General features: G+C 37.7%; 1 protein-coding gene and 1 long non-coding RNA gene across 4 annotated transcripts in view; both read left to right on the top strand.

The window, feature by feature from the left end:
- Window positions 1-17,609, top strand: part of SAMHD1 (SAM and HD domain containing deoxynucleoside triphosphate triphosphohydrolase 1) — a 63,107-nt gene that overhangs the window by 18,736 nt on the left and 26,762 nt on the right. For 2 of the 3 annotated variants that reach the window (XM_033433683.2, XM_004272978.4), the window contains exons 4-9: window positions 1,098-1,258; window positions 8,947-9,062; window positions 11,055-11,125; window positions 15,282-15,440; window positions 16,772-16,872; window positions 17,048-17,156. In XM_033433683.2, coding sequence (XP_033289574.1) covers window positions 1,098-1,258; window positions 8,947-9,062; window positions 11,055-11,125; window positions 15,282-15,440; window positions 16,772-16,872; window positions 17,048-17,156 — 717 coding nt within the window. The remainder of the gene's footprint in view (window positions 1-1,097; window positions 1,259-8,946; window positions 9,063-11,054; window positions 11,126-15,281; window positions 15,441-16,771; window positions 16,873-17,047; window positions 17,157-17,609) is intronic. The other variant, XM_012534156.3, reaches the window with a different exon arrangement.
- Window positions 11,136-14,304, top strand: LOC125961446 (uncharacterized). Its single transcript, XR_007472187.1, has 2 exons — window positions 11,136-11,285; window positions 11,683-14,304. It is a non-coding gene; the product is annotated as an uncharacterized LOC125961446 (long non-coding RNA).

The following is a 17,609-nucleotide window of genomic DNA, read 5'->3' on the forward strand; positions in this document are numbered from 1 at the left end:
AACAGTAGTCATTTAAAATGTGTCTGAGTTCCTACTCTGTGCCAGGAACTGTGCTGTTTGATGGGTTCTGAGAATATGGCAGTAAATGAGGCAGACAAGGCCCTTCACCTCCCAGAATTCCATACATTTTTTAGGAACTTCATGGAACCATTTGAAGCAGTTTGAAAATCATGGATTAGATCATTTATCATGTTTCTTTTTTTATTCTGAAACATTCTTTTTAAAAGACAGTTATGGACAATTAAGAAAGATGTTATCTTTATTTAAAGAAACATAGAGGAGCATTAAATCTTCACCCATAGGGCTTCCCTGGTGACGCAGTGGTTGAGAGTCCGCCTGCCGATGCAGGGGACACGGGTTCGTGCCCCGGTCCAGGAAGATCCCACATGTCGCAGAGTGGCTGGGCCCGTGAGCCATGGCTGCTGAGCCTGCGCGTCTGGAGCCTGTGCTCCGCAACGGGAGAGGCCACAACAGTGAGAGGCCCGCGTACCGCAAAAAAAAAAAAAAAAAGATCTTCACCCATATTTAAAGCCCCTGCTTAAGCTTAGAGTAATGAATAATTATGAAATGTATGTTTACTAAGTATAAGTAAGTACTTCTTAGAGACATTAAGTGCTGTAGAATTTTATAGTACTTCCTGCCTATGATTGTTTACTACATGGTAGGAGGTTTTTTTTTTTTTTATGAAGGATTATAGTGATGGGTAGATACATTTACAAAAAATTAGACACAGTGCCTGTGGTAAAATAGTGTATGTGATCTGAATGAGTGTGTTGAATGAGTATGTTTAACTTGAATACTAGACTAACTTCCTAAAGGCTAATGAAATCATATACATAAAAGAAAGATTGAAATCTTTACCCTTCTGTTATTAGAATCCATTAATCCATTATTAGAATCCATCAGGTCCAATATACTTGCTTTGTCTGGTAGTGATACCTAAATAAGGTAAAGATATTCATAACTTGTCATTTCCCTTAGTATTATTCTTACTTAAAAATGAATAGCTTTGACTTTGCACTGTAGATAGGAATGACTGGACAAAAATTTTAGATGGTGTTATGTATTGTTATTCACATTAATTTATAATTTTCTAGGTGATTAATGATCCTATCCATGGTCACATTGAATTTCACCCTCTTCTCATCCGAATCATCGACACACCTCAATTTCAGCGCCTGCGATATATTAAGCAGTTGGGAGGCGGTTACTATGTTTTTCCAGGAGCTTCACACAATCGATTTGAGCATAGTCTAGGGTAAGAAGGGTATTGGGGTGGGGAACTTATAGTTATTAAGTCCCTTCTCGGTCACATCGTATCTTTTAGAAAACAAATAGTTTTATAAAATGGTAATAATAGCCTTATTTTTTTTAAGAGCCTTGTTTGACTGAGACAATCAATATTTGACTTTTTTTTCCTTTGGCCGAGCCATGTGGCATGCAGGATCTTAGTTCCCCAGCCAGGGATCGAACCCGTGCCCCGTGCAGTGGAAGCGTGGAGTCCTAACCATTGGACTGCCAGGGAATTCCCAATAATATCCTTATTTTATTGATGAGAAAGTTGAAGGTTTGATTTACTTTGCTCTACTTTACTTATTTTATGTATTCTTAGAAGCCACCTCAAATCCTTCCTGGAAAGAAAATGAAAGTGCCTGGAAGGACTTTTAGATGAAATATTTGTGTTTAAATATTATTTAAAAGTTAATAGGGTTGGTTACTGATATAATTAACTTTGTAAGTTTGATTATTTAATTTTCCTACATTTCCTATTTAGTCTTATACATAATTGCCCTTTAAAACCACATCGTTGGGCTTCCCTGGTGGCGCAGTGGTTAAGAATCTGCCTGCCAATGCAGGGGACACGGGTTCGAGCCCTGGCCTGGGAAGATCCCACATGCCGCAGAGCAACTAAGCCTGTGTGCCACAACTACTGAGCCCGTGTGCCACAACTACTGAAGCCTGTGCACCTAGAGCCTGTGCTTCTCGACAAGAGAAGCCACCGCAATGAGAAGCCTGTGCACCACAACGAAGATTAGCCCCTGCTCTCTGCAACTAGAGGAAGCCCACATGCAGCATCAAAGACCTAATGCAGCCAAAAATAAATTTTAAAAAACGAAAAACAAAAAAACCACATTGTTTTCTTACCTATCAGGAAACGTGTAAATCAGAAACGCATTCACAAGCTTAGAGAAGGTGGCACCTCTGTTACATACAACATAGTTGAGACTTTGCTTGCTCTGCTTTTTTTTTTTTTTTTTTGCCTGCGTTTGGACTTCTTTGATGCGTACAGGCTTTCTCTAGTTGCCGCGAGTGTGGGCTACTCTTCATTGCAGTGCACGGGCTTCTCATTGCGGTGCCTTCTCTTGTTGCGGAACATGGGCTCTAGGCGTGCGGGCTTCGGCAGTTGTGACACATGGGCTCAGTAGTTGTGGCTCGTGGGCTCTAGAGCGCAGGCTCAGTAGTTGTGGCGCACTGCCTTAGTTGCTCCGTGCATGTGGGATCTTCCCGGACCAGGGCTCGAACCCATGTCCCTTGCATTGGCAGGCGGTAACCACTGCACCGCCAGAGAAGTCCCTGGTCTTCTTTTTCATTATAAAAATGTAGAGCCAGGTGGACATAGGCGCAGAAGAATCAGACAGTTATCTAGATTTTCATGAAGTACTCACAGTGTAAGTGGTCCACCCCTTATCCACGGGGTATATGCTCCTAGACTCCCAGTGGATGCCTGAAACCACAGATACTACCAAACCTTATTTATACTATGTTTTTTCCTTAAAAATACATACCTATGATAAAGTTTAATTTATAAATTAAGCACAGTAAGAGATTAACAACAACTAATAATAAAATGGAACAATTATAACAATACAGTGCAATAAAAGTTATGTGCATGTGGTTTCTCTCTTTCAGAATATCTTATTGTACAAATTTAATGCCTTTGCCATCTTAATTAAGCACTTATCACACACCGTGGCTGTAACTTTGACAGTTTGAGATGCAACAGCAAAACTAGCACAAATTTCTTTTTCCTTCTTCACTATTTCACAGGTAGAAGATTTGTTCTTATGATAGATCTTAGCAACCTCAGCGTACAATTTTGTTCTATCTTTATTGAGTTGAGAATTTTGACCGTTTCACTCACTTACCGGAAGCACTTCTCGACTTGTCTTTGGCACATCTGAATTGCCAGCTTTACTACTCTTGCACTTTGGGGCCATTATGAAGTAAAATAAGGGTCACTTGAACACAAGCACTGTGGAAACCTTGGCCGTCAATCTGATGATTGTGTTGGCTACTAAGTGATTTAATGTGTGGGACACGCTGGACAAAAGAATGATTCACGACACAGTCGTGATGGAGCAGAACAGTGTGATATTTCATCATGCTACTCAGAATGAAGTATAATTTAAAACTTATGAATTGTGTATTTCTGGAAGTTTCCATTTAATATTTTCAGACCATGATTAACTGCTGGTAACTGAAATGAGGAAAGTGAAACCAATAATAAGGGGAAACTGCTGCGTTACTTTGGTTTTGTTTGTTTGTTTAGAAGCATGTTTAATTAGCCAGAACACATGCATCTACTCAAATGTTTATTCATCAACAAATATTTATTGAAAACTTATTAGTGCCTACCAAACCAACAAGATATCAAGTGTTTCTATCCTTGTGAAGCTCAGAGTTTAGGGGGCAAGAAAGATATTGTATTCATTCAGGAAGTAATTTCAGGTAGAAATGCTAAAAGTGTATTTAACATTTGTTGAGCACCTTATCTACAATCTATGTTGTAAACATTACAATACCAGAAGCTCTGCTTTTAAAAAAAATTGTGGTAAAATACACAGAATATAAAATTTACCATCCTAACCATTTTTAAGTTTATAGTTCAATAGTGTTAAATATATCCACATTATTGTGCAACTTTTTCATCTCGCAAAACTGAAACTCTGTACCCATTGAATTCCCCATTCCTCTTCTCCCCAGTCCCTGGTAACCACCATTCTACTTTCTGTTCTAATGAATTTGACTGTTCTAGGTATCTCATATAAGTGATTTCATAGAGTATTTGTCTTTTTGTGATTGGCTTATTTCATTTAGCATAATTTCCCCAAGAGTCACTCATATTGGAGCATGTGTCAGAATATCCTTACTTTTTAAGGCTGAATAATATTCCATTGTATGTATATGTTACATTTCATTTATCCCTTCATTCATCTGTGGACTCTTGGGTTGCTTCCACCTCTTTGGCAATTGTGACCGCTATGAACGTGGATGTGCAAATATCTCTTCAAGACCCTGCTTTCACTTCTTTTGGGTATATACCCAGAAGTGGAATTACTGGATCATATGGTAATTCTATTTTTAATATTTTGAGAAACTGCTCTACTGTTTTCTATAGTGGCTGCACCATTTTACATTCCCACCAACAGTGTACAAGGGTTCCAATTTCTCCACATCCTGGCCAAAATTTGTTAGTTTTTGTTTTGTTTTGTAATAGACATCCTAGGGACTTCCCTGGTGGTCCAGTGGTTAAGACTCTGTGCTTCCAGTGCAGCGGGGACGGGTTCAATCCCTGTTTGGGGAACTAAGATCTGCATGCTACGTGGAACAGCCAAAAAAAAACCCCAAAAACCCTTCCTAATGGGTATGAGGTGGTGTCTCACTGTGATTTGATTTTGCATTTCCCTAATGATAAGTGATTGTGAGTCAAGAGGTCCTGCTTTTGGGAATCTGTGTGTTTCTGCCTAGTTCTGAAACAGACTATTCTGTTAAGTTGCCCTCGAGGTATATTAGAACATTTGAAAAACATATTGAAATTCTTGAGTGTTAACTGAAAGAAAAATGCACGATGTGAAAGTTATGAGTTAAGTTTTATTTGGGGACCTTACTGAGTACTATAGCCCAGGAGTTCTCAGATAGCTCTGAGGAACTGCTCCAGAGAGGTAAGGGAGGAGCCAGTATATATGTGAACTTTTTTGCTGGGGAAAACATGTGGTCAAGTGTAAAAAGATTACTGCTAATCACAAATGTAGACCAAAAAAATGTTACCTGTCATTCTAGTAAACAACAAATATTGCCCGCCGTCAAGCCATCAAACCACTGCAGCTGCCCCCAGTGCTGCACCCAGAGGGGAATTCAGGGTGGAGAAAAACAGCATGCTGGCCCTAGATAGATCAGATGAATATCTAAGGAATAATTTCAATGACCCCAGACTCTTACATCTTCCCATACATAGGAAAATGCTAAAAATTATTAACTTGAGGTGACTGGTTTTTGTCATTAGCAGTAGTCTTTTGATGTTGGACGAAATGTTTTTTTTTTTCACCAGAAACTCCTATATACCCTGGTTCCTCCCTTACCTCTTTGGAACAATGCCTCAGTGCTGTCTGAGACTGTTTCCCGGGCTAGAGTCCTCAGTAAGATCTCTGAATAAAACATAACTTGGAACTTTTAGGTAGTGTTTTTCTTCAGTTGACAGTTCAGTGACCACGAAGGGATCCAGAGCCAACTTTTCTCCTTTGCCTGAACTTTACGAAGATCTGGAGCCTTGGTACTAGCAGAGGCCTCTTGTGCCCGTCTGTCTCCTCAGTGAGTCCAGATGAATTTGGATGAGTGTCTCCTGGATCTTGGATCTCCTGTTATTCGCTTATGGTCCTAAGTTTTATTTGGTGGTATTTAACTTCTCACTGGAGGAGTAGGTTTTCCTTGAACTTAGTTTCAAAAAGAGGTAACAGGGTTATCTTCAGTTGAAAGACATTAGGAAGATTGTGGTCAGTTGAATGACAGAGTGGGTTATCCTCACTTGAAAGACACTGGGAAGATTTTGCTCAGTTAAAAAACGCTGATGGGTTACCCCAATTGACAGACACTGGGAAATTTTTATTATGTACGTACAGAATTTGTACTTGCAAGTACTTGCTTAATTGGGAATTAAAGCTCATCCTAAAAATGGCCAAACTGGGGTTCTTTTGACATTCCAAAATTAATTTTTTTTTCATATGCAGCTAGAAAAACCCAACTTGATAAAACATCTTTTCAAAATTCTGAACTTAAAGAAACAAAAGCCCTTCTGGGAGAACTTGCATTTCTCTACCTGTGTCTTAGAGATGTAAATGTTCTACCTGATCTTCTTAGACTTTTTTTTTTTTTTCTCCTGTGTTCTGAGAGCTTGGTCTCTGCTACCCAGGAGGTACACATATGGTGTACATTTGGCAACCAGTCAAATAGACTGGAATTCTGAGCAATCTTTTTGCCTGGCTGTATCAACTCTCAGGAAAATTTGTCATAAGGGGTCCCAGCCCATAAGGGGCCTTTGTCATCTCAACCTTCATTGCAACCACCTGTACAACGAAGGACTTTACTCTCTTAGGCTGTTTGGGGGAGGAAATTTCTAAATCTTATGAAGGCTGCATCCTTTGCACTCTCTTGTGGGGATGCCTCTTGCATTTTATTGGTTTGAGTCACTATTAAGATACTATTCATCGGACTTCCCTGGTGGTGCAGTGGTTGAGAGTCCGCCTGCCTATGCAGGGGACACAGGTTCGTGCCCCGGTCCGGGAAGATCCCACATGCCGCGGAGCGGCTAGGCCCGTGAGCCATGGCCACTGAGCCTGCGCGTCCGGAGCCTGCGCTCCGCAACGGGAGAGGCCACAACAGTGAGAGGCCCGCATACCGCAAAAAAAAAAAAAAAAGATACTATTCATCAATGACCAGACAGTGAATCCTTAAAATTGGAGAAACTTGGTAAATTAGTAAATTTTTTAGAGAGCTCTCATAACAAACAGCTGTTTTATTTTTACCTATAAAAAAACAAATTAGAAGATGGTAGTATATATAAAACAGCTAACCTAAGAACTCCCTTAGTTTATTTATTTATCTTTTTTTTAGCATTTTTAGTTTTTTTCTTAACTTTAAAAAAATTTGAATATCTTATTTTCCCCCAGCTTTATCATGATATAATTGACATATAACGTTGTGTATGTTTAAGGTGTACAACATGATTTGATACCGTTTTCTTTGTCATAAGTTGTGGATTTAATTCCATTGATTTAAATGTTACCTTTTGTAGTAAATTCACCACATATTCCATTAAGAATAGAGACCATATTATCTAGTTCAACAATGCTATATATAAAATAGATACCCAACAGGGACCTACTATATAGCACAGGGAACTATACTCAGTATTTTGTTTTTTGTTTCTTGTTTTTTTATCTCTTCTTGATTTTGTGGACTTAACATAGGTGTTGAATTTATCTTGTCACTGACTTTATCCAATTATTTTTTTTTACTTTTATTTATTTTTTTATGCAGCAGGTCCTTATTAGTCATCAATTTTATACACATCAGTGTATACATGTCAACCCCAATCGCCCAATTCATCACACACACACACCCCCGCCGCTTTCCCCCCTTGGTGACCATAAGTTTGTTCTCTACATCTGTGTCTCAATTTCTGCCCTGCAAACCGGTTCATCTGTACCATTTTTCTAGGTTCCACATATATGTGTTAGCATACGGTATTTGTTTTTCTCTTTCTGACTTACTTCAGTCTGTATAACAGTCTCTAGATCCATCCACATCCCTACAAATGACCCAATTTCAGAACTCCCTTAGTTTAAAAGAGACAAAAATAAACCAGTTTGGGAAGCCTTATTTGTAGTCTCTAGGGTTACCCTCAATGGGCCTTACAGATGCTAATGAAAACATTAGGTTAAGTAATGTTAATTGGGTTGGTTAATAGGGAAAAAAAGCTGAGGGGAAAGTTAAGAGACTTCTTCCCAAGAAGGTGGAAATTTTAAGGGGACTTGTCTCAACAGGATAAAAATCTTTAGATGGTTATTAAGAAATTGGATAAATAAAATGGATGGTAATGAGATTAAAACAAATGTTTTTATACAACACTATGTAAGGTTGGATGGGCCAAGGGGACATCTTATTGGTCCCCAACATTAAGGGCCCCGAAGAAGTCCATTCTATCATTCTATTTACCCCAGTTTAATACACACACACACACACACACACACACACATATATTTAAAAGGCTGGAAGAAAATTACACTGAGATACCTGATCAACAGTTGAACAATTGTTTGGGGCAACAATTAGACCAATTAATCAAGTTAAAGGTTTTTTAAAAAGGCCTGTGTCCCTGGGCTCAACCCCTCCCTGGAGACCCCAGAGCCTTTATACAAAAATAGATAAAATAGCCAGAGAATAAAAAGGAAAGTTTCTAGGACTCCTTGTAAGACCACAGCTTGTTGATGGGGTCCTAATGGAGGCTAAAGTTAAAGGTGTAAGAGTTGATTGAATCGAGATGACAGTTTATAAAAGTAGGTATATTTAAGTGGGCTTAATATAAGATGTTTATATCTCTTTTGCCTCACTATATTGTGTGTAGACATTATGTCTCACTGGGGAATGCTTCCGCTGCCTGGTATTAATGAGACAGGGTATGTAAATCTGCCCCTCAGAAAATATTAATTTAAATATACAAAAAAAAAAAAAAAACCCAGTAAGGTTACATGAACCCACACAATATAATGTAAAACTAGGGGCTAATATTCAGAAGCTAATAATAATCAAATTAAAGAAAATGTAGTTGGGCAAATCAATCTTTTAAAATCATTTAGGCAGCAGAGCAGTTCTTTGGGGAATTAAAAACAACTGTCTTTGTCTTGCAAATCCCTACAAATCAGAAATGTAATACAGCCCAAAATGACCTGAGACTGAGCCTATAGCTAGTTCAATCAGGTAGACTCTGAAACAAAAAAGGGGAAAAGAGGGCTTTTTATACTCAAACTGCTGGGAAGGCTCCTTCACCCAAAGTCTAATTCACAGCCTCCTTAAGGATTTATCAAGGACAAATACAAATCTTAACAGTCGCTCATCTTTCAAACAGAAGAGTAATTTTTTCATTTTTGTTTTGTTTTTTCCGCTCTGCAGCGTAGGGTATCTAGCAGGACGTCTAGTTCGTGAACTGAGTGAAAAACAACCAGAGCTGCAGATAAGTGAACGAGATATGCTCTGTGTTCAGATCGCTGGTCTTTGTCATGATCTCGGTAAGCAGTTCAAAGAGCCAGAGTTCTAATGTAAAAACCACATGGTACCTCTCTTTGAAATTAAAAAATCCAACTAACTAGGAGAATATGAAAGTTGTGTTTTAATTCTTCAGTTAACATTAATGTAAATGTGCCATTGCTTCTTCCTAGAATGATTCATAAGCCCAAAGCATTGCTATTTTTTTTGTAGGCTTTCAGTGAATTTCCCATGTTAAACATCTTTGTTGCAGGTTATATGAAGGGACTTTCTGATAGTGATTTTTTTCTGACTACTGTGTGTTGGATGATGTGAGTTTGATTTTTCCTTTATCTTGGTTGAAATAAAATTGCCATTTTCCTTTAGATAATTTGTCAAATCTATTCTTCTCACACCTAGAATACATAATCTGCTCTAACAGATTAACAACGGATTTAGAGAACTTCTTTTCTTCCCTGACCCATGTGAGGTCTTGGGCCACTTAAATCCAAGTAGAAGAATATCATCCTTTTCCATGGTCAAAGAAAGAGAAAAAGGACTGTTCTCTTTTATCACAGGAGATTTTTCCCCTATCCTTGTAATTTTTTTTTTTTTTTTTTTTTTTTTTTCCGCTGTACGCGGGCCTCTCACTGCTGTGGCCTCTCCCATTGTGGAGCACAGGCTCCTGACGCGCAGGCTCAGCAGCCATAGCTCACAGGCCCAGCCGCTCCGTGGCATGTGGGATCCTCCCGGACCGGGGCACGAACCCGTGTCCCCTGCATCAGCAGGCGGACTCTCAACCACTGTGCCACCAGGGAAGCCCTAGCCTTGTAATTTATTCCTACCTGTTGGAGGATCCTAAGAGTTTGCATGTGCCCTCAGTGCAGGGAAAGGGAGGTTTCAGTAGCCAGATACTTAAAGGCATAGGGCACGCTCTTCAGCATGTCCCCTTGGAGATTTCAGTAGGACCAGTATCAGCCCTAGATCATAAATTTAACAGATTTTTGGTATTTTGAGAGGGAATCATTGGAAACTTTTGCCAATTTCTAGGAGTCTGAGCTCTATAGTAACAAGCCTTTGTGTACAGACTGCAACATGCAAAAAGGCCCAGGGCTGGTCCAGGTAGGCTCCCTTTCCCATCTATCAGGACCCCCTGCGGATACAAAAAAAACCCCCCAAAACCCCAAAATCCTGGATGCTCAAGCCCCTTATATAAAATTTGCATATAACCCACACACATCCTCCCATGTACTTTAAATCAATTCTAAATTACTTATAATACCAGCACAATGTAAGCTATATGTAAATAGTTGCCAGCAAGCCTGGCAAATTCAAGTTTTGCTTTTTGGAACTTTCTGGAAATTTTTTTTCTGAATATTTTTTTGTCCGAGGTTGATTGAATCTGCGGATGCAGAGGGCCAACTGTAACTCCTTCAGAAATTCTGATAATCCAGAGTTGTGCCTCAGCAAAGTTTCATATTACTAGATGTTGTGGAATGTTAAGATCACTTATGAATAAGATAAAGTAGTGATCTCCACTTTTGATTGCCCATATCATCAGTAAAAACCCAAGATAAGCCCTGATATGTGTATATTTATTATAAAATAAATTACATACATTATAAAATTTACATAAAAATAGATGTTTTTAAAGGTTGAGAGTAATAAAGTTCTAATATTTTCTTCCTAACCCTAGTGGATTGTGTTAAAACTGCTGTTCTAACACTACCAATATATAATCTGAAGAAGCCAAAAGTTTTTGTCATTAACATTCCTTTGGTTACACAAAACTGTCCTTTTATCAGATTTATGTAAACTATGGTGACTCAGAGACCCCTCAGTGGAGAGCTTACTTTCCTGTATTTGTTCTGCTTCCTGTTCTCTTGTTTTAGAAAATAGGAAGGAAGGGTTTGTTCCTTTTTGTGATGTATTTATAGATTATTAATTTCTATTGATATTCAAGTTTAACTAAAAAGATTTACATTTTACCAATTTACAAACATTTTTCTTGTTCTAAGGCTGCTTTTGTTTTTAAGGTCATGGGCCATTTTCTCATATGTTCGATGGAAGATTTATTCCACTTGCTCGCCCAGATGTGAAATGGACGGTATGTATTCATATATTTAATAGTCAATAAAATAAAGACTAAGCAATGACTGCTGTGTTAAAGTATTCTTCCTTTTACAGTTTTTCAGAGTGTTTATATATAATGCTTTCATTTGATCCTCACAGTAATCTCTAAGTAGGAAATCATTATCTCCAGTTTCGTAAGTATAAAGGAACTTGAAATTCATAGAGGTGTATTGATGCACCAAAAATCACAAAGTTGTTAAATGATAAAGCCAGCACTAGAAAACCAGGTTTCCTAGCTGCTAATTTAATGCTCTTTCTACTCTATCACACTAGTATAAAATAAAAAATAAAAGGCTGACTCTGGCTTTGACTCATTTTGTATGACCATGAAGTAACTAATACCAGCTAAGTTCATTTTATACTTACAGATTTGCAGGTGACTGACCTGTATTTTTGGAATCAATTTTTGAGAAGTAAAGTTAGGTCAACTCCTATTTTGGGCCACACTATTATTTGGAGTAGAAAAAGGTATTAATACATATTGAACACTTCTTACATGTCAACCACTATTTTTTCTCTCTCTCTTTAAAGGTAATTCGTATACAATATGTTGTACAGATCTTCAGTGTACAGTTCAGTGAGTTTTGACAAATGTATACATCCATGTAGCCACTACCCAAGTTGAGATATAGAATATTTTCATCTTCCTGGAAAATTCCTTTGTGACCCTTTTCAGTCAGTTCCTACATCTCCCTCCCACTATTACCTTCTGATTTTTATAAACAGACTAGTTTTGCCTGTCTTAGAATTGATAAGAGTAGAATCCTATAATAGGTACTCTTTTGTGTCTTGCTCTTATTCACTCAACACAATGATTTTGAGATTCGTTGGTGTGTCATGCATCAGTTGTCGGTCCCTGCTCATTGCTGAGGTAGTATTCCATTGTATGAATAAGTTATGATTTTTTATTTTTTCTCCTTTTGTAGAATTTGGGTTGTTTTCAGTTTTTTGGCTGTTATGAATAAAGATGCTATGCATGTTACTGTACACGATTTTTATGGAAAACGTTTTCATTTGTCTTAGGTTCATCTAGGAGTAGAATTGCTGGGTCATCAAGTAGATGGATACTTAACTTTATAAGCAACTACCGGACGTTTCCCATTTTACACTCTGCCAGCAATATGAGAGTGCCTGTTGTTCCATAGCCTCCCCAACATTTAGTTTTTTAAGTTATTCTTTCTAATGAGTGTGAAATGGTCTCTTATAGGATTTTTTTTTTTTTTGGCATCCTCTGTGGTATGTTGAGTACCATTTCCTGTACTTTGTCATTGATAAATCATCTTTTGTGAAGAGTTTTTCCATTTACTCATTTAAAAAATTTGAATGTTTGCCTTTTAGTTATCAATTTGAGTAATTATATATATAGTCAGATACATGTATTGTGAATATAGTCCCTGTCCCCACCCCAGTCTCTGACTTACCAATTCATTTCTTTAATGAAGGTGGCTTTTGAGAAACAAAAATTTTAAATTTTGATGAAGTATTTCTGGTTCTTCAACCTAGTAAGATGGATAGTTTCTCTCCAGTTCTGCAGCCTTAGGGCCTCCCTCAGGCTAAAAGCCATAAAAGAACTGGAATATTGCCCACTGCCTTTCTCTTCCAAGTGTTTATTTCCCTCTAACATCTGCCTGCTTTTGGTCATAATCCAATACCTTCAGGAAGTTGTCCAGAGTTAGTTTTTTTCTCCAACAGGGTCGATTGAAATAGGATCTACTCAGCCATTCCCAAGTCTTTTTCTTTAAATATTTTGCCTTTAACATGTAAGTCCTTACCTCATGGGAATTTATTTCTCTGCATATGTGTGGTAGAAATCTGATTTCTTTTTTAATATGGATAATTGTTTATTGAATTTCCCCAGTGATCTGCAGTCAAACGCTCTACCACTGTCCCCACTGATTCTGTGATACCAACCCCAACATTTTTTTAACATTCTGTAATGATGAATCTTTCTGGATTCTGTTGCATTCCACACTTTTCATAATTGTTACTTCTTTATAATAAGTCTTGATAGCTGGTAGGACAGCTGTTTCTTTTATTAGGTATCTTTGGCCTTTTGCTCGTCTATTATAAATGTTGTAATTTTCTCCATAAAGGTTTTATACATCTTTTATTATATTTACTTCTAAGTTGCTTATAATTTTAGTTATTATTGTCTGTGCTATCTTTGTGGAACTTGAATTTTTCTGTATGTATAAGTTTTTTTCTGAACCATTTGAAAGTATGTTGTAGGCATGCCCGTTTATTCCTAAAGCTTCAGTAGGTATTTCCTAAAAATAAGAACATTCTCTTACATAACCTCAGTACATTTATTAAAATCAGGAAATTATTATTGATACAGTACTATTATCTAATTTACAGACTTTCTATCAAATTTCAACAACTGTCCATATAGAAAAGGGGAAAGAAAACCATTTTTGGTCCTGATCCATCATACATTACCCTTAGTTGCCATTTCTCTTTAGTTTCTTTTGATCTGCAACAATTCTTCCGTCTTTATCTCTCATGACCTTGTCATTTTTTGAAGTATACAGGTAGATTATTTTGTGGATTGCCCCTTACTTTGAGTTTCAGTTTTCGGTTTCCTCATACTGTCAGACTATCTGTTTTTGGCAGAATGCCACGTGTGACCTTCTTAGTGTATCCCATTAGAGGCACATAAGGTCTTTTTAAGCCATTACTGGTAATATTAACTTCAATCACCTGATTAAGGCCATGGCTGCCAAATTTCATAAACTTACTGTTTTTCCTCTATGTAATTGATGTATATCTTGATTCAGTTAAAAAATAGATATAGGACTATTCAGGGTTTTGTCTTCATGTTTCTTGAGTTTGTTTTTGCTAAGACCTGTGATGTCTCCCTCCAGTGGGCCATTTGATCTTTATAACGATTATAAATGAGCAAGCAGAGACAGATGAGTAAAATGAGTCTAATTTGAGATTCCAGTCCAGATCTTGACTTCAGGGCTCTGAGACATTTTTGTTTTTACTGGCAAGTTTGGAATTACCCCCCCCCTTTTTTTTAAATTAAATTTATATTTTATTTATTTTGGGGTGTGTTGGGTCTTTGTTTCTGTGCGAGGGCTTTCTGTAGTTGCAGCGAGCGGGGGCTACTCTTCATCGCGGTGCGCGGGCCTCTCACTGTCATGGCCTCTCTTGTTGCGGAGCACAGGCTCCAGACGCGCAGGCTCAGTAGTTGTGGCTCACGGGCCTAGTTGCTCCACGACATGTGGGATCTCCCCAGACCAGGGCTCGAACCTGTGTCCCCTGTATTGGCAGGCAGATTCTCAACCACTGCACCACCAGGGAAGCCCTGGAATTACCCCTTTTTATCAGTAGATGGAAATGCTAATAGAACTTGCATCTTCACAAATTCCAAAGCTGATGAAACAATACAACTAAATTTTATAGTGGTATTCATTAAAATGGTATTCTATTGGGAATTCCCTGGCGGTCCAGTGGTTAGGACTCAGCTCTTTCACTGCTGGGGCCTGGGTTCAATCCCTGGTCTGGGAACTAAGATTCTGCAAGTGGAAAAAAAAAAAAACCTATTCTATCTTTATGATCTGGTAATATTCAGTTGTAGTGTACAATACTTATGTATTATAAATGATTATATCTCATTAAACATTTATGTAATAATGATGAACCTAGTTTGTAAAGGTTTATAGACTGGTAAAATATAGAGGTTTTTTTTTTTCCAGTCCCATCTGATATTTATTTATTTATTTGGCTGCATTGGGTCTTCGTTGCAGCATGTGGGATCTTTCCTTGCAGCACATGGGCTCTTCATTGCAGCTCGCGGGCTCTCCAGTTGTGGCACACAGGCTCTAGAGCTCGCGGGCTTAGTTGCCCCACAGCATGTGGGATCTTAGATCCCTGACCATGGATAGAACCTGCATCCCCTGCATTGGAAGGAGGATTCTTAACCACTGGACTACCAGGGGAGTCCCAATATAGACAAATTTGACAGATTTTTAAAAATATCTGTAAGATTATAGTTGAAAACTTGATAATTAACATGCATTAGAACCTTACCTCTGAATTACCTGGAGCCAAGAGTAATTTAAATAATGAGGGGTCTCTGATGGACTAGAGTCTACAACAGACCATACTGTGCTGACTTTTCCCAGCATGAACAGGGCTCGGTTATGATGTTTGAGCACCTAGTTAATTCTAACGGACTCAGAGATGTCATGGAACAGTATGGTCTCATCCCTGAAGAAGATATTTGGTTTATCAAGGAACAAATTACAGGACCACCTGAGTCACCCATCAAAGATTCTTCAAAGGTAAGTTTGTGTACAACTTAATTTGAACTGACTGGTTCCTTTCATCTAGTCTCTCTGCTTGATTCCTTCAGATCTATTTGAAGAGGTGACATTTGGCTATTTTAGAGAGACTAAATGATAAAATATGTGATACATTTCTACTGTTTAATGCAAAAAATAAAAGACTTATATAGTTCTTCCAGCTCTTAACTGAGTTCTTCAGAAGTTATCCCACAAATTAAAATACATATATAAATATTTTTAATGAATATGTATGCAGTATTTTATATAGAAGCCTAAAGTAACTTAGTTTGGAAAATGTAGAAGTATGTCTTGTTTATTCATTAAAATTAACATATTTGAAATATTTAGATATGTGAAGACCTAGAAAAAAGTTGAATTAGTTTAGAGGGAAATATGTTTTGTTTCCTTTTTGATCTTTTTTATTTTACTTAGAAAAAAGAATTTCCCTTTGTGGTTTTTAAAGTTTTTTTCCTTAAAATATACAAAGCTACTTGTAAGCATAAGATAAAGAGGTGGATTTTATAGCAAATATCCTGTTTCCAAAAAACAGAGCTCCTGGGAATTCCCTGGCAGTCCACTGGTTAGGACTGTGATGCTTTCACTGCTGAGGGCCCAGGTTCTGTCCCTAGTTGGGGAACTAGGATCCCACGGGCCAAACTGCGCCGCCAAAAAAACCCAAACAAACAAAATACAGAGTTCCAAAAATTCTTTGAATGGTGCATATCATTTAGACTAGATGTGTGGCTACTTTGAAAGACAATACAATTTTCATGCCTGAATTTAAGCATTAGAATATAAGGAACATTCTTACTAGTTCATAATTAGATCTTATATATTTTTTTAATTTTTAAACAAGAAAGCTTGTTGGGGCTTCCCTGGTGGCGCAGTGGTTGAGAGTCCGCCTGCCGATGCAGGAGACACGGGTTCGTGCCCCGGTCCGGGAAGATTCGTGAGCCATGGCCGCTGAGCCTGCGCGTCCGGAGCCTGTGCTCCGCAACGGGAGAGGCCACAACAGTGAGAGGCCCGCGTAAAAAAAAAAAAAAAAAAGAAAGAAAGCTTGTTGGTTATGGGAAGTGTAATAGAGTTAGGATCCTTCCGAAGGCACAAGGTTTAGTACTAACAGGGTATCACACTTTAGCATTTCTTTCCCCTTTTCTACTAATTTAGGAATTAAATGGAAGAAGGAATGAGTAGAACCTTCTCACTTACCTAACCTTCCCGTTCAAATATCTGTTTATAATTTTCAGATTAATACAGTTGCTTTGCTTTGCTTACAAATAGATTTGGCTCCTATCCTAAAACTTTCAGTGGGTTTTCTTGTCTTCCAGTGGCTATATAAAGGGCGTCCTAAAGAAAAAAGCTTCCTTTATGAGATAGTGGCCAATAAAAGAAATGGCATTGATGTGGACAAATGGGATTATTTTGCCAGGTATGCACTGAACACTTCAGAAAAGTTGTTTAAAATCCTTATATACTTTAAATATATACAATTTTTATTTAAATAAACAAACAAAATAAAATTCTTGTATAAATTTAGTGTTGATATTTAAGGTACCGTTTCCTTTGTTGAAATATTTAATTTCTCTGCTTTGGAATCTTTCTAGGGACTGCCATCATCTTGGAATCCAAAATAATTTTGATTACAAGCGCTTTATTAAGTTTGCCCGTGTCTGTGAGGTAGATGATAGGAAGCACATTTGTACTAGAGAAAAGGTAAGCTATGTCAGAGAACAACGAGGAAGGTATAGTTCCTAGTGTGAAATCTAGAAATAACCTTTAACTAATTTGGAAAAATCACTACCTGGTAAATTGTCAATCTCTTTACTTCATGCTTAGCATTTGGAAGTATCTTAAGGCTCTTTTCACTTTTACTGCATTGTTAAATAATAATAAAATTATGATAGACATTTATTGAATGTTGTGCTTTAGAGGGATTAACTCAATCCTCCTCCACCCTATGGAATAGATACTGTTATTATCCCATTTAACAGATGAGCAGATTGAAGCACAGAGAAGACATACAATTAATGGCAGAATTGGAATTTCAATCCAGGAAGTTTGGCTTGAGTATTATCCTTAATCACTATATTACGTGTTTCATGGTAGTTAAAATCCTAAAATCATTAGGTCCCATGCTAGGTTAGAATCATGTAACTAAAGAACATT

Source organism: Orcinus orca, chromosome 16 (genome assembly GCF_937001465.1).
Source record: "Orcinus orca chromosome 16, mOrcOrc1.1, whole genome shotgun sequence".
Classification (NCBI taxonomy): Eukaryota; Metazoa; Chordata; class Mammalia; order Artiodactyla; family Delphinidae; genus Orcinus; species Orcinus orca.